The sequence below is a fragment of the Bicyclus anynana genome, chromosome 10, assembly GCF_947172395.1.
Source record: "Bicyclus anynana chromosome 10, ilBicAnyn1.1, whole genome shotgun sequence".
NCBI classification, from domain to species: Eukaryota; Metazoa; Arthropoda; class Insecta; order Lepidoptera; family Nymphalidae; genus Bicyclus; species Bicyclus anynana.
In genome coordinates, this window is record NC_069092.1 from 4,120,357 (window position 1) to 4,139,552 (window position 19,196).

General features: G+C 35.8%; 1 protein-coding gene across 1 annotated transcript in view; it reads left to right on the forward strand.

Moving 5' to 3' along the window:
* LOC112049610 (protein artichoke) overlaps positions 1-17,374 on the forward strand; it is a 53,396-nt gene extending 36,022 nt beyond the window's left edge. Inside the window, exons 2-7 of the mRNA XM_024087567.2 lie at positions 6,842-7,099; positions 8,454-8,717; positions 9,462-9,561; positions 11,129-11,418; positions 13,535-13,681; positions 13,982-17,374. Coding sequence (XP_023943335.1) covers positions 6,848-7,099; positions 8,454-8,717; positions 9,462-9,561; positions 11,129-11,418; positions 13,535-13,681; positions 13,982-16,906 — 3,978 coding nt within the window. The 5' untranslated portion in view covers positions 6,842-6,847 and the 3' untranslated portion in view covers positions 16,907-17,374. The remainder of the gene's footprint in view (positions 1-6,841; positions 7,100-8,453; positions 8,718-9,461; positions 9,562-11,128; positions 11,419-13,534; positions 13,682-13,981) is intronic.
* The last annotated feature ends 1,822 nt before the right edge of the window (positions 17,375-19,196 follow it).

The following is a 19,196-nucleotide window of genomic DNA, read 5'->3' on the forward strand; positions in this document are numbered from 1 at the left end:
CCCTCTTATTCTGAGAGGAGACTCGAGCTCAACAGTGAGCCGAATAAGGGTTGCTGATGAATTGTTATCGGTGCTTATACCAGCGTCGTTCCAGTTCCCGTTGGATAAAAGCAAAAAATATAAAAGCATATTATATTACTCACAATTATCGAGGGTTTTGGTAGAGTAATTTTTAAATCGGTTCAGTAGGTCCAGATATTATATATATTTACTAGCTGACGCCGCACGTTTTTTCCCGCGTGGTTCCCGTTCCCGTAGGAATATGCGAAAAATATATATAGTCTTCCTCGATAAATGGGCTATCTAACACTGAAAGAATTTTTCAAATCGGACTAGTAGTTCGTGAGAATTGCGCGTTCAATCAAACAAACAAACACACTCTTCAGCTTTATAATATTAGTATAGATAGGGGGTTTGTCAGACGAGGCCAGACGGGTTCTCAGTGCTAACTAGGGACCATTCCACCCAATTCCCGTGAGGTCCAGATATTAAGGGGGGGGGGGGGGGTAAGTAATGAGTCCAGATATTACTTACCCCCCATAACCTTACAAACTTCCTTATTAATAAGTATAGAAAAATGCCATTTGGTTGAAAAATTCATATGGCTTACGGGATTACCATATTATATTACAACGTCAAAGTTTAAACTATTACAAATTTAACGTAGTACTACGAACATAATAGTGTAAGTTACATTATGAATTTTCTCCTCGAATAAATTTGCAGCTTAAAGCACAGGAAATTAGATTCTTCCGGATCTGGATCCATGTTTAATCGAACGTTTTGTGTGAGCCAATTTGCTGTAAACTGAACAGGTCGTTAAAGCGGTTTCAGACTAGCGTTTTGTACGCGCGTATGAGTTCGTGTAGCATGTAGGCGCGTATAGGCGCGCTTTTTGGCACACGCTCAACTCGTACGAGCGTTGACGCGCTTCTAAGCTCGTATAAGCGCGAGCGGCGAGATACACTTCCCAGAGATACTGACTGACTGAAATATGCCTGTTTACGTGAGTCCGGATTTTTGAAGCGCGTAATGTAGCGTGCGTGTAAACGCGTATGCTTATACGACCGTAGACGCGCAAAAATACGCTAGTCTGAAATCTCTCTTAGGATTAATGACGGAGAATTCTTATTCACAACGACACTACGTACTGTCTACTATATTCTGAAAGCACTAAAATTATGACTTACGACATCGACTTGTTGAATTCAGTTTTTACTGGACATTAAAGGCCGGTTATGTTCTTCGAAGGAATTTAAGTAGTTATTGTTCATTATCTTCATTAACAATCCATATTCAGCTCACTGTTGAGCACGAGTATCCTCCCAATATGAGAGAGGTTAGGCCTTAGTCCACCACGCTGGCCATATGCGGGTTGGTAGATATTGTTTCAATTCCAGATTTAAATACAAACCTCCTTGACACGTAACCGTATATACATATATAGTCACATACTTCTACTACAGAAACCGTTTGACGAACTTCAACACTAATTAAGGTTTCATTATACTCTTCGGTATCTTTATCTCTATTACTTTTCAGTCGAGTTATTGACTTTTTCAGTTTACAAGTACTTTTATTGCAAGGTTCATATCTCCTCCCTCTAGACATAGTGTAGGGGTAGGGTAGGGATAGGGAAGAAGTGTACATAAGTCAAAACGAAGCTTAACCGGATCCGCTAGTTATTGATAATGACCAGGGTCAATGGTTTACCGCTACTATCCGAAGCACGTGGTTTCCTTAGAGCACTGAGAATTTGTTGCAAAGAAAAAAGCGTTTGAAATGCAATGAAATGATAGTAATATATTGCATACCACACAGAAAACAGAAACAAGATACAAAAAATGCACAATAGGCGGCCTCATAGCTAACAAGAGATCTCTGAAAGGCAATCTAATGAATCGTAATATTATAAAGACGAATTATTTGTGTGTAAGTGTATATGTTTGTTCCTTCTTTGCACTGCGATTTATGAAGCGATTTGGCTGAAATTTGGAATCGAAACAGATTTTACTCTGTATTAACACATATACTACTTTTTATCCTGGAAAAATCCATGGTCTCCGTGGGATTTGTGAATAACTGAAACCCACGCGGATGAAGTCGCGGACGTCGGTTAGTTATCTAACAAAAATAATTAAACATAGGGTCACAATAGATCATCAAAAAACATATACCCTGGTACATTTTTTTCGATCTTTCTTAGAACTTTAAAAATATATCCGACTTGAAAGAATAATACGCGTGTTTTAAACATAGTAAAATCACATGAAATCTGGATGTTTGAAGTTACCATATCTTATAGATCTCTGGCATCTTCGTTCGACGTTGAACCATAAAATGAAATCTGTTTTATAAGTTCATACTTCGCTCTACGAGTCTTGCTGCGGGTTTAAGACCTCTAAATCTTTATCCCTATAGCTTACTTAGAATGCAACGTAAATTCTGACAAGAAAATGCTTTTTTAAAATTTCACCTTTTCTTTGGAAGGATCCAGTAAATTTTATTTGAAGGTAATACAGCTTGCTATTACAGCGGAGGCAAAATAAGCTTTTCTATTTTCCCAGAGTAAAGCGCTGTCGAGGAAATTTTAAGTCCTCCTCAGGTTTTACGTGGTACGGGGACGTAAAATTAAGTTTGCTTTCGTTTGTTTTGTAAATAACATGCTTACTTACGTTTGTTGAAGGTTTCAGTGGAAAAGCATACGGCGCTGAGTACATTAGCATACTTGTACCTGAGTGTTATGTATATTCTGGTTTTGTATTTCAAAAATATTTTCATACTATTTAGAAGCGTTTTATTAATTTGGTTTTGCATGTTCACAGATGCTTAACAAACTTTTTGATGTAGTAAGTGTAGTTGCGTATCACATCACAATACACTATCACACTATTATATAAATGCGAAAGTTTGTGTGTAAGTGTGTGTATAAGTGTGTATGTTTGTACCTACTTTGTTTAGCGGCTACTGAAGCGATTGGCTCAAATTTGGAATCACCATTCCAAATTTTACTCTGGATTAACAAATAGGCTACTTTTCACCTCGGGAATAAAAATATGGTTCTTACGGGATTCATGCTTTTAGGCTGAAATTATTATTTATTTCTTATCCCCAATGATGTTAAATACTGTTAGATGTGTTACTAGGTCATGAAAAATGAGGCGCTCAAAAGAGGAAATTTCCACATCTCAATGTTAGTTGTGGTCAATAACGAACATTATTTAAATAACAAATAATACCTAAATATTGTCTACAACGTTGAGTTGTGTGTTCAGGAAGTATAAAAACTATTTATACATTAAGTCAAGTCAAAAGTCAAAATTCATTTATTTCAATTAGGCTTAGTTTACAAGCACTTTTGAAAGGTCAAGATTATGTCATAATTTAATTTAATTTAATGGTGGTAATAATAGCCGAAAACTTAAAACTAAAGTAACGAGGGTTCCAAACGCGTCTTGGTCCGAGAAGAGCACACAACAAACTCAGTCAAGGTTTTTTTTTTGTTTACCACCATTTTACATAAATATATAATGGAATTACCGACAAAATTGTGTGTGTGTGTGCTCAGTTTCGTAGCTTATTATTCGGATCACTTTTTGCGGTGATTTTGTAGGGACGAAGCAATGATAAGTTTATAGTATAAAATTATCATTGCTTATCCCAAATAAATAACACATGGGGGTATATGTTTCTTACTAGTATGCTGAGTCTCGTATTATATTTAAGCCGGTTGTTTGACAATTATTCACAGAGTAGCACACAATGGTCTATGACCGCTGGCTCTTAGTTCTCTATCCTGTTGCTGATGGACCATGAACGAGGTGTTTCTTAACTAAACTCACAACAAAACAAAGCGATACAAACGTGCAGCTAACAATGACAATGCAGACAAATGTTGCGAGATCGCAACGAATTCCTGTGGTACTTTTAACTATACGAGTATTGTTGTCTGGAGATATCTTGGAATCTATCAAGCGTTTAGTTCTGTTTTATGTTAGTTAGTTTAATAATTACTTTAAACGTAATCGGTTTGGTTTCTTGTTTTTATTTATACTTTATATAAGTACTGGCAAAAAGAAAAAAAATTACACCACACAAGGAATTTACATTTTTCATCTATTATCGGTTGAGTTTGCGTTTGTTTAAAAGGTCTACACTCTGGAACTACTAATCGGATTGTGATTTGTGACAAAAGTCTGACATGATTGGAGCAAAGCTAGCCTACATAGTAAAAAGAACGACTTTCAACCAAACATTTTCTACTATTAGATATGTAACGTGTAACTACAAAATCATCGCAAAAAGTGATCTCCGAATTTAACTACTCCACTGAGCGCACAAATGGACAATTTTGTACTTACCTACTTACAATATATATTTCTGTAAATATAGTTTTTACACTTCCTAAATACATAACTCGACATTGCAGACAATACTAAGGTAATACTTATTAATTGTTTAAATAACTTTTGTTGTCTGCAATGCGATGTAGTGCCATGTCTCTAGTGTAAAATATCGTTGCTTAAAACCGAATCTATTTTTTAGAAAAATCAATCGGCGTTATATGTTTTCGGCGTTATTTAATTAGTTAGTGTCCTACAAAATCACATTACCAATATACCATAAATTTATTAATGTAGCCGTATTTAACATGTCTACGACGAAGTAATAAAATACATCATGTTTACTTTATTCGTGTTATAACTTTTAAGTGCCGACTTAGTGGTGGCGCAGTACTAGAAAATTTAATAAATTTTGAAATTTATAGGTGCAGCGGAGCGCTGTTTGAAACTTTTAATTTATTAATTTTTATGACTCCTGTTGAAACTTGTATGCAGTTCTTGTTTAAATTTTATATGTATTATAAAATTTGAACTTTAAAGTAAGAAACATTTTAACTGTTTAATAGTATTTCTTTTATTAAATGAATATTCATGTTGTCTTTATTGAGAAATTATGGAAATGTAATTAAAAGGTTAATGGAGACATTAATGGATAGTACTCATTAAATGGAAACCATTAAATACTTAGTAAGTAGGTGTATGAAGGCAAATCTAAATATGTTTGCATTCAGAAAATATAATCTTTCAAATTCACTTAATTCTAAGTTGGTCTACGCCAACAAAGAGCTATTAGGAATTAAAACCGAATCCAAAGAACATTATTTAACTAAAACTTGGAGGCATTAAACTTGGTATTTTAAAACTTCTTGACGCTTTCGGGACAAATTTTCTAATTAAAAATTTACTTAAGGGTCTTTCTTGCCCTTATCAAGGAAAAATACCGTGAAAAATTGGCTGAAATTAAACTACTATTTTACTTCTATGTAGGGCAGCTATTTTGTCCGTTTGATAATTCACTGATAAATGTAAAATTAATTATTTAAAAGGATTTTTAGGTATTAAATAATTTAGTTTTTTAAGAACAGCATTATTTTAAACTAACTGATATTTAATATAAAGATAAAGATAACATGAAAATAAAAATTAAATCAAGATTTTCCAGTTTTTGTCATATATTACGGGGTTCATTTAGGTATTAACAATGATGTAGAGGTAATTCAAAGCCTTTTTCGATGTTGTTGTATAGAAATAAAATACAAGGTGAGAAGGCCGAATTTCTCAGAGTCTCCAAAGCAATTAATCTAAGCGATAAATCTAAGAAACAGAATATTCAGGTAAAAGTGGATCGGATTACGGTTCAGGGATTGAGATGTCCCCGTGATAATGGGGAAAATCGATGCAAGAAACCGACAAATTGCTCACGAACGCTGATTCCGGTAAAGGCACGTTTACATTGTGACATTGTTGCTACTGCGAACTTATGTGTTGACTGTTTTACTCTGTAACTATCACTACGGGATTGTGATTGAAATCGGCTAATCGTGGTGTAACAGATAATTTATTAGAAAAAAGAAAAGTTCTAAGTACATTTCAAAGCCCGACCCAAAGCTCGTGATCTATGATCATGATTAAGCAGTAGGTATAGACTAGCCACTGGAAAGACGAGGCATTTGTTGTTGTGTAGAGATAATACAAATCTACTTACATCATCTAAGCCAAATGTATAAATATAAAAACAGCCGTGCATAAATATAAATGCATTAGTTAAAGTGCACATATAAATAATACTTTAGTTTGTTCGATTAAAAAAAAAACAAAGTAATAAAGTACAGATTTTGTCAAGTACTCGTAACAATAAGGGATCTGGATAGAAACTAAAGTAATAAAAATACCAATACACAAGCTTAGTGTCGTGACTAATATATGAAAATACTTCCGTGAAAGTAACATCAACACTCTCGCAATTAGTTTCGCAGTGTAAATTCCGCTTTAGTTACTTGCTTCGGTAGTCTTTTCTCAACGGTGCCCTGTCGTCATAGAATTTTCCAATGACGTCATCGTTTTATTTGGTAAATTGAACAAAGCCGGTTACGACAAGACAGTTTTTATATTAGCAATGTTTAAGTTTGTTGCTGACACTCGCTAAAAAAAGAAATAACAGCTAAAAGAGAAGGAGAAGGAAGGAAGGAGAAGGTAGAATTAAGCTTGCTATTCGTAAACCGCGCCTAAATGTCATGATTGGGTTGTTGTAAAAATCGGTTCTGCTATCCTTGAAACGGTGAGCAAATACTACACTAGAGTAGGATAAGTTCGGACGGATCGGTGTGTAGGTATAGTTACGTATATTTTTGTATGTCCGCAATTTTCCAAAAACCTACTGATCATATTTTTCTTGGGTTTTCGTTATTTAATGCATATTTTAAAATCTACACACTAATACAGTACAGGCGCTTCATTTTTGCTTGAAAAAAAATCTTATATTTTTTTTTTTTTTCTAGGGCACAATGTGGATACTCCTGCTCCTCTTCATGCCGTTGGTGCTGTCCCAGCAGCCATGGGTGCCGTGTTCCGAGCTGAACGACGACCTCCGGTACCCCTGTCGGTGCAAAGTCCAAGTGGACAGGGCTTTGCAACTGCGCATACTGATGAACTGCGACCGGGTTGTTTTCGCTGGCGATTTCCCACCCTTGCCTTACGGGGCTCCGATCGTGGCGTTTAGTCAACGGTGGGCTGGACAACAGTCTTTGCCAACACAGGTTAGTTAACTATTTTTTTTTCAAAGAATATTAGCAATATATTTTAAATATGATAATTTATTTTACTTCCTCTTCAATTAGACAGAATTATGTTCAATGGGCGGCGATTCAACATTTTGCATTTACGTAAACGCGATAGTAACAGTATCAAACTTCTACTAGGCCCTCTGAAATTAAGTGATTACTACCGTCTATACCGTTGACTATAATAATCTGATATGATGATAGTTTATAAAATATCATTAGCATATTTTAATGTTATACTCAAACGCTTTATTTCATTTATATTTTATACTAAACGGGTGATTTGGAGAAGATTGGACGCTGCTCCAATGCTGGTTTGTAATCTTAGAAACATAAAATTTGACCCTGTAATCTGTATGTCAGGGTCAATTGCACTCCAAGGCCCTAAGTTACGATAAAATCGCCATATACATAAAATATATATTAATATATATATAAGGAGGATATTCCGGAGGGTGTGGGTTCGAATTCGGTGCGGGGCATGCACCTTCAACTTTTTAGTTGTGTGAATTTTAAGAAAATAAATATCACGTGTCTCAAACCATGAAGGAAAATCATCGTGAGGAAACCTGCATACCTGAGAATTTTCTTAATTCTCTATGTGTGTGAAGTTTGCCAATCCGCATCGCATAGCTTGGAGGAGAATCGTGCTCTATAGTGAGCCGAATGTGGATTGCTAATGATGATGATGATAATGATGTTAACACTTCTATGAATAAAAGAGCTTAACAAATGTCCCAAATTTGTAATGAGATGTAATTTTGTTGTGTTCGTATACCAGAAGGTATATAAAATAGAGTTACATAATTTATTTCTAGAATTACAAATTAATAAATTTACGCAACACATCGGAGAACAAGTTTAAGAGTAATAAAATCAATTGTACAGTTTTCGAAGAATGCTGCCGGTAATTGAGAAATATCCATTGAAACACTGAACTGATTTCTACGGGCGATGTCACGCGATCATTCATGATCTGATAACCGCAGGCGGGCGTCGATCTCGATGCATCTTATATATTGTTTACAAGAATCTGGGACAGATCTACTTTGTTTACCGCAGAGAGGGAAAACTAAAGAACTAAAGATAGGCCATCTGGGACAACTCTACTTTGTTTATCGCCGAGAACGAAAAAAGCCTTACCTTAATCTGACGTGCTGTTTGAACATACTCACGAATATTAAAGTAATTTGAGGTCAAGCAAGGTTAAGGTCATTTGAAGCGCTCGAGTAAATCCCAAAATCCGCACTTCGTCTCCTTTACTACTGTAGCCGCTATATATAAAGTTATATTACTTCAATAATCTAATATTGGATATTCTCTTTTCCAGATTTTCTCATCATACGGTCTACCATTGAAAGAGCTAGACTTCTCTCACAACAGTTTGCGAAGACTACCCGATCGGTTGCTAGCGGGTATTCGGGGCAATATCACCAAGTTAGTTTTGGCTGACAATCTGCTTGGTGACAATTTGAATCCAATATTTTCAACTGCTGAGTTCCATAACCTGCCAGCTTTGGAGGAGCTGGATTTAAGTGGTAACAGCATAAGAGGACTTGAAGAAGGACTTCTGATCGGGTGTGACGTTTTAAAGGTACATGATATGATGATGATGATGATGATTGTGGCTTTGAAATGTAGTAGTTAATTATACCCTTAATTGTCCCAGTATATCGTACATCTTTTATATTTTCTTCAAGATGATAGATACCATGTCCTAAGGCAGAGCCTTAGCTTTATGGTAACCCTACGTAAGAGACCCTTAAAGTCTTCAATCTTTTACGGTGTCATCCTTTGTTCCTGCCTGTTAAGGCCGCGTAGGTCTAAACTCCATAGTAGCCTACATTATGTCATTGCATTGTCAGAATTTTTGTTCAATTTTTAAATAATACTTACTGCAGCTTTAGGTGAACCTAAGGTGCTGATAGACTTGAATATTCACTTGTAACAGAACATCGAGCATTCGCCGTTTTTATATCTCTCGAACTGAACAACGAGCTGAGCCAACCATAGAGCCAAATATTGAGAATTTTAGCGAACGCTCGATTCGAACAAGCAAATCTGCTCGCTAGAATGGTCGCCGCAATGCTCGATAGAATGCTCGCTAAAATTATCTCGTATTTTTCTGTGATGTAACATTCGCACGAATGCTTATTACAAGTCTGTCAGCACCTTTACGCCAACGATTTTATAGATACCTCTTTTAAAAATACCTTTCAAATACCAGTTCCCTTTAGCGATGTCCATTTATAAAATTGCTTCGTAGCGATCACATTTTCACGACCCGACTAATAATTCCGGAGTGAAAAATTTTAAAAATTAAAAATAAAACTTTCAGGTATTACGCCTCGACCGTAACAATATGAATTCCGCGCCGTCCTCCTCGCTCAATGGGCCGCAGTCATTAAAAGTTCTCTCGCTGAGGGAAAACAGAATAGGTAAGTAAGGAAAAAGATGGGTGTACTATAAGAGACCACCGTCAATATTTTTAGTTTTTTTTTCTTTACAAGTTAGCCCTTGATAACATTCTCACCTGATGGTAAGTGATGTGCAATGTGCAATCTTAGATGAAAATGGGCTAACTTGTTAAAAGGAGATGAAAATCCACACCCCTTTTGGTTTCACGACATCGTACCGGAAAGCTAAATCGCTTGGCGGTACACATAAATACGTCAGTAAGATTCCAGATATACACAGAAAGTTTATAGCCAAGTTAGTAGGACATGGATTTCATAATGAACATGAAATGTTTTTTTTTTATTTATTGAGAAAGAATACATAAGGAACATAAGCTAACTTATCTTAATAACTACTCATATACAAATCATGCCCACGTGGAATCGTGGCAAGAATACTGGCCGCATTTCTGCACTGGACAACCAGGCCGATCCTTTGCGCAAAAAATGAGCCAGCCCTTCTGTCACTTATATATACTCAGAGGCACAATTATCCGCCCACTTTAATATGACGCGGGTATATTAAAGTGGGCGGATAATTGTGCCTTTGAGTATATATCTGTATATGAAAGTATAATATTGCGTACGAACACTAATAGAGCAACGGAAGGAATTGAAAATGTTACGATCGTCTCCTAGACTGTGGACATGTTTTTAGCTGTTCTTGGCACTGAAAGCTATTGACAAGTTTCAAAAAGTTGTCAAACTCTTAGGCTTTTATTTTGGAGGCTTGTATGAGTTTTGTTTTCTTTAGTTCAATTGTAAAGGACGAGAATGTTCAGAATAAATTCTTTATACTCATTTTGTATGTTGTTTACTTTCGTCTGATGTAACAATATCTCATTATTTTAAGTACTTTGTTCAAGTTGTTGTCGTATATAGATTGAGTGTTTTATTTTTCTATTGTTTGCCTGCTGATAATGAATGGAAACAATCATTATACCTACGTTAGTTGTTTATAAGTGTTATTGTACTTTTTTTTTATAGCGAACATTAGAATTTCTCTGCAGTACTTTCTGTTTCTAAGCTTTTGCTTATATTTTAGATATAACAATAATAAATAATTAATTATTAACAAATTTATGATTTTGGTAGATAAATAGGTTGGTTAGAGCCGTGATATGACCTCTGCCTCCGTTTCTGGAGGGTGCGGGTTCGAATCCGGTCCGGGGCTTACACTTTTCAGTTGTGTGCATTTTAAGAAATTAAATATCACGTGTCTCAAACGGTGAAGGAAAACTTCGTGAGGAAACCTGCATACCAGAGAATTTTCTTAATTCACTGCGTGAAGTCATTGCGTGAAGTCTGGTAATTCGCATTGGGCCAGCGTGGTGGACAATTGGCCTAATCCGTCTCATTCTGAGAGGAGACTCAGCAGTGAGCCGAATATGGGTTGATAATGGTGTTGATGAATTTTGGTAATTTCTTATATTTCAAATAATGCAACTTTATAGAAATACTCATACATGCACCTATGGATAGATATGTTGATTAGGTACTTTTAAAATACTTTAGCAACTTTGGTATGAATTGCTTTCTTTCATTTCAGATACAATAAGGCAAGCTACGTTCGTATCACAGAAGACATTGGAAGAGATAGATTTTCACGGAAACATGATTTCAACAATCGAAGGCGGTGCATTCATTAGTCTGAGCGCAATACAAAGCCTTGATCTAGGTCGGAACAGACTCTCCAAGATTAATAGCGATGTATTTCAAGGTATTGAAACCTTGGAAAGATTGGATCTCTCCGAGAACTTCATAGCTGACTTTCCAACGGTTGCTCTGAAGTCCTTCAACAGTTTGAAACATTTGAATCTATCAAGTAACATGATTTCTGTAAGTTGAAACATTTTACAAAAGCTTTTTATTTATTAGATGCAATAAAATGTAAGTAATTTATTTTTTCTAGAACTACCAGATCGGTTTGTGTATTCCCAGGTTCAAGTCCTAGATAATGCAAAAAAAAAATAAAACACTAATTAAGTTTCTATCTTCAAATATTTTTAAGTCTAAAGTTGGAAAGTTTTATGTGCTTCTGCCAGCAGATGACAATACATACATATACAATTAAACAAAATTCGTTCGAGACCACTTTCTCAAATTTGTTACGATCCTTGCATAATGTTATATCCCTTGCATCATTCTTTTCCGCTCAATTTATCTTTTCATACCAGTTTGTTTGCTTTGAGTATTCCTTATCCTTTAACTTCTAACATTTTAATTCGGCCTCGCCTTATAAATTCTAGTAATGATTAAAAAAACGAAGTAAAAAAATCAGAGCTCAAAGCCTGCTTAGTCGTATTAAAGCAACGTAATGGGTTACTCTCGTATTTAATGATGTTAATGATATTATGTAGTAACTGTAATTAGCAGTGATCCAGTATTTCTGGGTTATAAATAATCTATACTAATATTATAAAGAGGTAAAGTTTGTAAGTTTGTAAGTTTGTAACAATTTTTTGAAATGGGGTAATCTTCGGAACTACTGGTCCGATTTTAAAAATTCTTTCACCAGTAGAATGCTTCGTTATCGGGGAGTGCTATAGGCTATTTTATATTTCTATCATATATAACTACTGAGATATCGCGGGTTTTCTCTTACAGGTCAGACCGAAAAACTTACTTATTCGCATGCGCTGCCTCAACCATTGCGTATAACTGAAATAAATGTATGGAGGCTTTTTGAACCTTTAAAAGTTCTACAAAAAAGTCCGCGACACCATATATCTATCTTTTATATTTTAGCAGATATAGTACCTTTAGTACTTTAATAAATTATTTAAATTTTAAACTAAGGTTTACGTCATTATTTACACAACTAAACTTAAATCCTTATCAAAATAAATGATTTAATAATCACAAGGATATTATAGAGATAAGATTTGCCCTTTACAGTATGTTAATTAGTTATATAGTTTCGGAGATAATACAAAATTTCTGAAAGTCGCAGAAATGCCGCTATATGACGCCCCGCGGTTTCAATTACGTGGTTCCCGTTCCCGTATGAATATGAGGACCAAACATAGCCTATGACACTCGCAAATAATGTAGCTTTCTATTGGTAAAAGAATTTTCCAAATCGGTCCAGTAGATCCAGAGATTACCCCCGACAACCACACAAACTATACCTCTTTATAGTATTAGCATAGAAGTCGCTTGGGAAATTATAGTCTTTTGGTCATTGCATCACGCACAAAAGGCTGGACCAATTTTGCTGAGGGTAGGGATAGTATAGAGGTAGGGAAGAGGTAGGATAGAGGTAGGGTAGGGGTAATTTAGGGAAAGTGTAGGGTAGGGTAGGGTAGGGTACGGATAAGGTAGGGGTAGTGTAGGGTAAGGGCAAGGTAGAGGTAGGGGAAGGATATGGAACGTATAGGGTAGGGGAGGAGTAGGATAGGGGTAGGGTAGGGGTAGGGTACGGGTAGGGTAGGGTTAGGGTAGGGATAAGGTAGGGGTAGGGAAGGGTTAGGGTTAGCGGTAGGGTAGGAGTAAGGTAGGGGTAGGGTAGGGGTAGATTAGGGGTAGGGTAGGATAGGGTATGGATAGGTTACGGGTAGGGTTAGGGTAGGGTAAGGTGGGGGGAGGGAAGGGTTAGCGTTAGCGGTAGGGTAGGAGTAAGGTAGGGGTAGGGTAGGGTACGGTAGGGTTGGGTAGGTTTACGAGCAGGGTAAGGTAGAGGTAGAGAAGTTTACATCAATTTTTACGCGGACGAAGTCGCGGGCGTCCGCTAGTTAATTATAATTGAGTATAAACCATAATATAGATTAGATTTAAATCGTACATCACTATTAATCACGATTTAATACAGGTATCAAATATCAGGTCACACGATACTATTGTGAATAACAAAGGTCGTTATAATTAATGTTTGCATACAAAATGTGGTTAAATATACTCTTTTGTGTGTGTATTATCCATTACTTTTATGTAAAATATGTATTTTCTGTTTCAGACCATGGACCCCAGTCATCTGAATTCCTTGAGTTCTCTAGAAGTATTGGATTTGAGTAGAAATAATCTTGTAAAGTTATCGCCTGGTACTTTCGTTGGGTTAACGGACTTAAGATATTTGGATATTGGTGTTAATTCTTTAAGAACTGTGAGTATTCAGTCAATATTAAAAAAAACTTTCCTTCAGCGGACTTTTTTTTAATTCTTTACAAGTTAGCCCTTGACTACAATCTCACCTATATGGTAAGTGATGATGCAGTCTAAGATGGAAGCGGGCTAACTTGATAGGAGGAGGATGAAAATCCTCACTCCTTTCGGTTTCTACACGGCATCGTACCGGAAAGCTATCGAAATCTTTTAATTATTTTTTTTTAATAAATAATAATATTTTGATATACCTATTATATTTTAATTTTAATATATTATAGTAATATTTTGTCTTTTTTAGGTGGAGGATGACGCCTTCGATGGTTTGACAAGTCTTCAAACTCTGTTGTTGAGAGATAACAATATTCTACTTATTCCTGCCACTGCACTATCACGATTGCCAAGTCTTACATCTATTCATTTGGGCTTCAATAGAGTAACGGCTTTATCAAGTGACATATTAAGATCTGTTTCTGATAGAATCAATTCTTTGGTATTGTCCAGAAATGTTATAAGAGAACTACCGGCTGCCGCTTTTGATCATTTTAAAAACTTACGACATTTGGATTTGTCGGGCAATCTCTTGAACTCAATATCGGCAGAAGTATTTAGTGGATTAGAGACCACTCTTGAATTTCTATCCCTGAACCAAAATAGAATATTAGGGTTCACTGGAGAACAACTAAAATTTGTAAGCCTTTGGTATTTAGATATATCTGGTAATCAAATATCAGAAATTCCGGTAAACGCTTTTCAATCTATTCCAAGCTTAACACATTTGAATATGAGCCACAATTTACATATTAATGTTCTTCCTCAAAATGTATTCAACTATAACGATGCATTGTTAACAGTCGATATAAGTCATGTAGGTTTAAAAGCACTTCCTGTCAATCTATTTTCAAAAACTCATAATTTGGAACAAATTTATCTTTCCCATAACAGTTTGCAAGAGATATCTGAAGGTACTTTTAAAAATCTGAAAAATTTGACTCATCTTGATTTATCTTATAACAACATAGTTACTATAAGAACCCCTGCATTTGTCAATGTTATGGCTATTCAGTATTTATCATTAAAAGGAAATCAGTTAAACGCGTTTAAGGGAGAGTTTTTCAATACGGGAACTAGTTTAGAAGTTATAGACGTTTCCGACAATCAATTAAGTTATTTGTTCCCATCTTCGTTCAAAATTCATCCAAGGTTGAGAGAAATCATTCTAACCAACAATAAATTCAACTTTTTCCCGTCAGAACTCATTAGTACTCTACAATATTTAGAGCTCATTGATTTATCGGGAAATGTATTAAAGAATGTCGATGAGTTAGATTTTGCACGCTTACCCAAACTACGATCAATTTTACTAGCAAGAAATGAACTCGAAACGGTTAGTGAAATGGCTTTCCACAATTCTTCTCAGATTCAACATTTAGACTTATCATATAATAAAATCGATCGATTAGGAGATAGACTCTTTGAGGGTCTTATTAGATTAGAGCTTCTTAATCTGAAAGGAAATGCTTTAACTGAACTTCCTGATAACATTTTCGATAGATCTAGATTGCATATGCTTGAGTCAATACTACTTAGCCATAATTTGTTTGAACAAGCTCCACTAAAAGCTTTACAAAAACAATACTTTTTCGTATCATCAGTAGATTTATCGTACAATGATATTGTGGATATACCAGCAGAAGATAGCGTAATGGTTAATATAAAAAAGTTAGACCTTTCATTTAACCCATTATCGGAAAAGACTATAAATAATGTACTAACTGAGCCTAAAACTGTAAGAGATTTGAATTTGGCTGGCACTGGAATGAAATCAGTAGGACAGTTAGAAACTCCATTTTTACATAAACTAAATCTATCTTTTAACAACATCACGAAACTTACTGAAAAATCATTTACTAGAACTACATTGCTAGAATCATTAGATCTTTCAAATAATCAATTCGGGGATGTTTCCAATTCATTAGCAATTTCTTGGCCTAAATTAAAAAATCTACTGACACTTAATATTTCTGATAATCCTATTATAATGGTACTTGATGGCAATTTCGAAAGTCTCACATCTCTTCGAATACTAGACATGAGAAATTTAGAGAAATGTACCAAAATTGAAAAGAATGCTTTTAGAACATTATCAAATCTAGTTGAATTCCGCGCGTATGGATATCCTAGATTGGGATACTTTGATGTTCAGGGTGCCTTACAATATTTGTTGGCACTAGAAAAGTTAGACGTGGAGGTAAAAGATACTAACATTGGACCAGATCAATTGCATTCCATATTGCATCCACGTTTAGAAGAATTAGGTTTAAGAGGAAATCGATTAAAAACTGTCTCTTCAGGTGTTCTTGCTGGTTTGAAAGCCCCTAGTATTATCGTTCGATTACGTAACACATCTGTCACAAATCTGCCACCAGCATTATTATTTCCCTTACCAAGATCATCTAGGATAACCATTGATGTAGGTGGAAGTCAATTAACTACATTGCAACCTCAACTATTGGTTGCACTTGATGATCGACGAGCAGATTTATCAATGTTTGGATTAGACACTAATCCAATACGTTGTGATTGCAATACAAGAGCTTTAAGAAGATGGATCCCTACAGTTGGAATTGATGAAGTCAGATGTAGTTCTCCAGAGCATTTATCGGGATTTTTACTCATTGAAATAGGGGACGACGAGTTATCTTGTGATACTAGGCGTAGAACGACTGCTACATCTTCTTCAAGTAGCATTTCAACCACCGCTCCACCGCGACTTGTACACCGTACTTCTGCAGAGCCTGATATTATTTGGTCAGTAGCTCCATCACATGAAAGGCCGAAACCTCAAGGAGAGCCAAAAGGAGCACCAGTTATCGGCGTCGCTACCAGTTCGAATGATGATAATTTGATCATTGGCATTGTAGGAGGAGTTGTAGCGTTCATTGCTATTTTGATTGTCGCAATATGTATAGTTCGTCTTCGAATGACTACGACGTCATATCGAGGTGGTCCACTGGCTAATAGTCCAGGAGCGGGCGGTGCTCCCTTGTGGGGTGCAGCTTGGCCAGGTTATGGGGGCACGTTACCACCTCCTTCATTGTCTACAGCAACTTTGCCACACAAAATACAGTCAGGTCCAGGGTCTGTGCGCTATTTAGCTGCGCCGCCACCGCCAGCTCCATATTTTATAAGTATTCCGCCACACGACGATAAAATTTATCGGTAGGGTATTTTAACATTCCAATTACTATTTATGTAATATATTATAATTTCATATAGTGACGTCAGAGTGGTGTGTAAATATAATATTAAATTATTTAGAATATTTGGGGATGAATGTTATTACTTCGTAAGGATGACGCTTGCAACTTGAGCATAGTTTTAGTATCAGAATGGTGCCCTTCTTTTATAATGATGATATTTTGCTGGTCCACAATTGAACTTAAATTGTGGAACTTGGGCTAGCTTGGAACTATCTAGTCGCCAGTGACAGGTGCCTAAACATGTGAATATACAAATAAATATAATTACATACTTGATAATAATGAACTAAATATAAATGTTTGTTTAAATAAGTTTTAAAACAGTATGAATTTGTATAGTAATATTTATTTAGATTTAGAGCCATTAATGTAATTTAGAGTAAGTAAATTTGGTTTAGAGTAATATTAAATAAAAGTTATGTTAAAAATAGTATTGTTGTATTACTTTAATCAATATCTATTGCTGACTCTCTCATTTAGCGATTTTTAATTCATACTGCACAATGGCAATGCCCTCTTGAAAATCCAAGTTTCTAAAGAGGGTTCCAAAGTTATAAAATAAAACCCTTTTAATTCAGTAGCTGAGCCACAAGCGCCGTTAATTATTAACTTATTTTGAAGGAAAAAAATCAAAAATAATCGCTAAAATTTCAAAAATAATCAAAATTTGCCTGTAAAGTCTGCAGTTTTTTTTCCCATCGCCGAAACCGTAAAAAGCATTTACCCATTTATATTTCCTATCATCTAATCTACGAAATCTAATCGGTACCCATGATGCTTTAGTAACTGCAAATTTAGTTTTCCCGGGCTCTCTTACTATAAGAGACTGATCCAAATATCTCCAAGCAACAAAACAGAATACAGAATTGATATCATATTTTCGATTGCAATATCGTATGTTTGTAAATAGTATTGCATCGTAAACAAACGGTATTTACACAAACGTGATAGTTGGGTTCAGTACGATGTACTCAATAAACATGGCCGTTCGTATTGTTTGCGGAACCGTTGGATTTTGTTTTAGTTGCATCGACGGAGCACCTGATACAACTTATGGAAATTTTCATATTTCAATGAATGTGTATAATAATGTAGGTGCTTCGGTAGTCCAGTGGTTAGCTGTGACTTTCGATCACAAGATCTTGGGTTCGAGACCTGACGAGCTTTTCTTTCTTACGGTAATTATATTGTTAGCCCGGGTTTGGGTTGATGGTATGCACAGGGGTTCACCCCGTACCTCAAGTAGCATGTATTGTTACGGCTTCCGTGTTGCAGTGATATGCGCGGTAGATTTACAAGATGGAGGTCCTGGGTTTTACCCAGCTGTAAGTCTGTATACATTGTATATTGACACCCTAAAAGGTATCTCAAAACCAACAAATGGTAGGTTGTACGTAACCAAGGTCAAAGGTCACAAAAATCGGTTATTTGCGTTTTTTTTGTAACGAACTTGGTTAGGGCATGATTTGGAACCCCAGCTTTGGGGTTGGGCAATGCGAACGATCTGGAGCCTGTCATGGCAATTTCGCTACCTGCTATAGAAGATTTGCTAAATACAATTTTCTGCGGTTGTGGTTGTGGTTGCAGTTGATCCTTGAAATCTCGAAATCATGGAAGAACTTGAAACAATTGTCATTGGAGAGGATAATGAAGACCAGTTTGAAATTCACCAGCAGCCAGAAGACGACGGTGAAGAGAAAGAAGATGATTAAAATTATAAATTGTAGTTTTTGTACCTTTTATTCAGTTTTTTTACTTTTAATAAAAATAAATGTATTGCATTGGTTGAAGAGATGCTGTAACCGCGCGCTCTCCGTCCTCTATCTCGAAATCGGTTCACCGTATAACAATTTTTTTTTAACTAAATTTGTAGAGAATTTCGTATTTGAGGGGGATAGGGAGAAATAGGTGGGCAAACTTTGTATGAAAGTGAAAAAAATCGAAGGGTACGAATTCCCTACGCGGACGAAGGAACGCCCACGACAGTACGTGTTTGCTAGGGTAAGAGTATGTTTATGAAACTCATCAGTAGAGCTAACTAGGCATCATCTGTTTCCAGTAATTATTATTTTATTATTTATTATTTACAACCCATATTCAGTTCACTGTTGAGCACGAATATCCTCTCATAAATGAGAGGGGTTAGGCCTTAGTCCACTAAATGCGGATTGGCAGACTTCACACTCGTATAGAGTTAAGAACTCCTCACGATGTTTTTCTTTCACCGTTGGTGACACGTGATATTTAACTTCT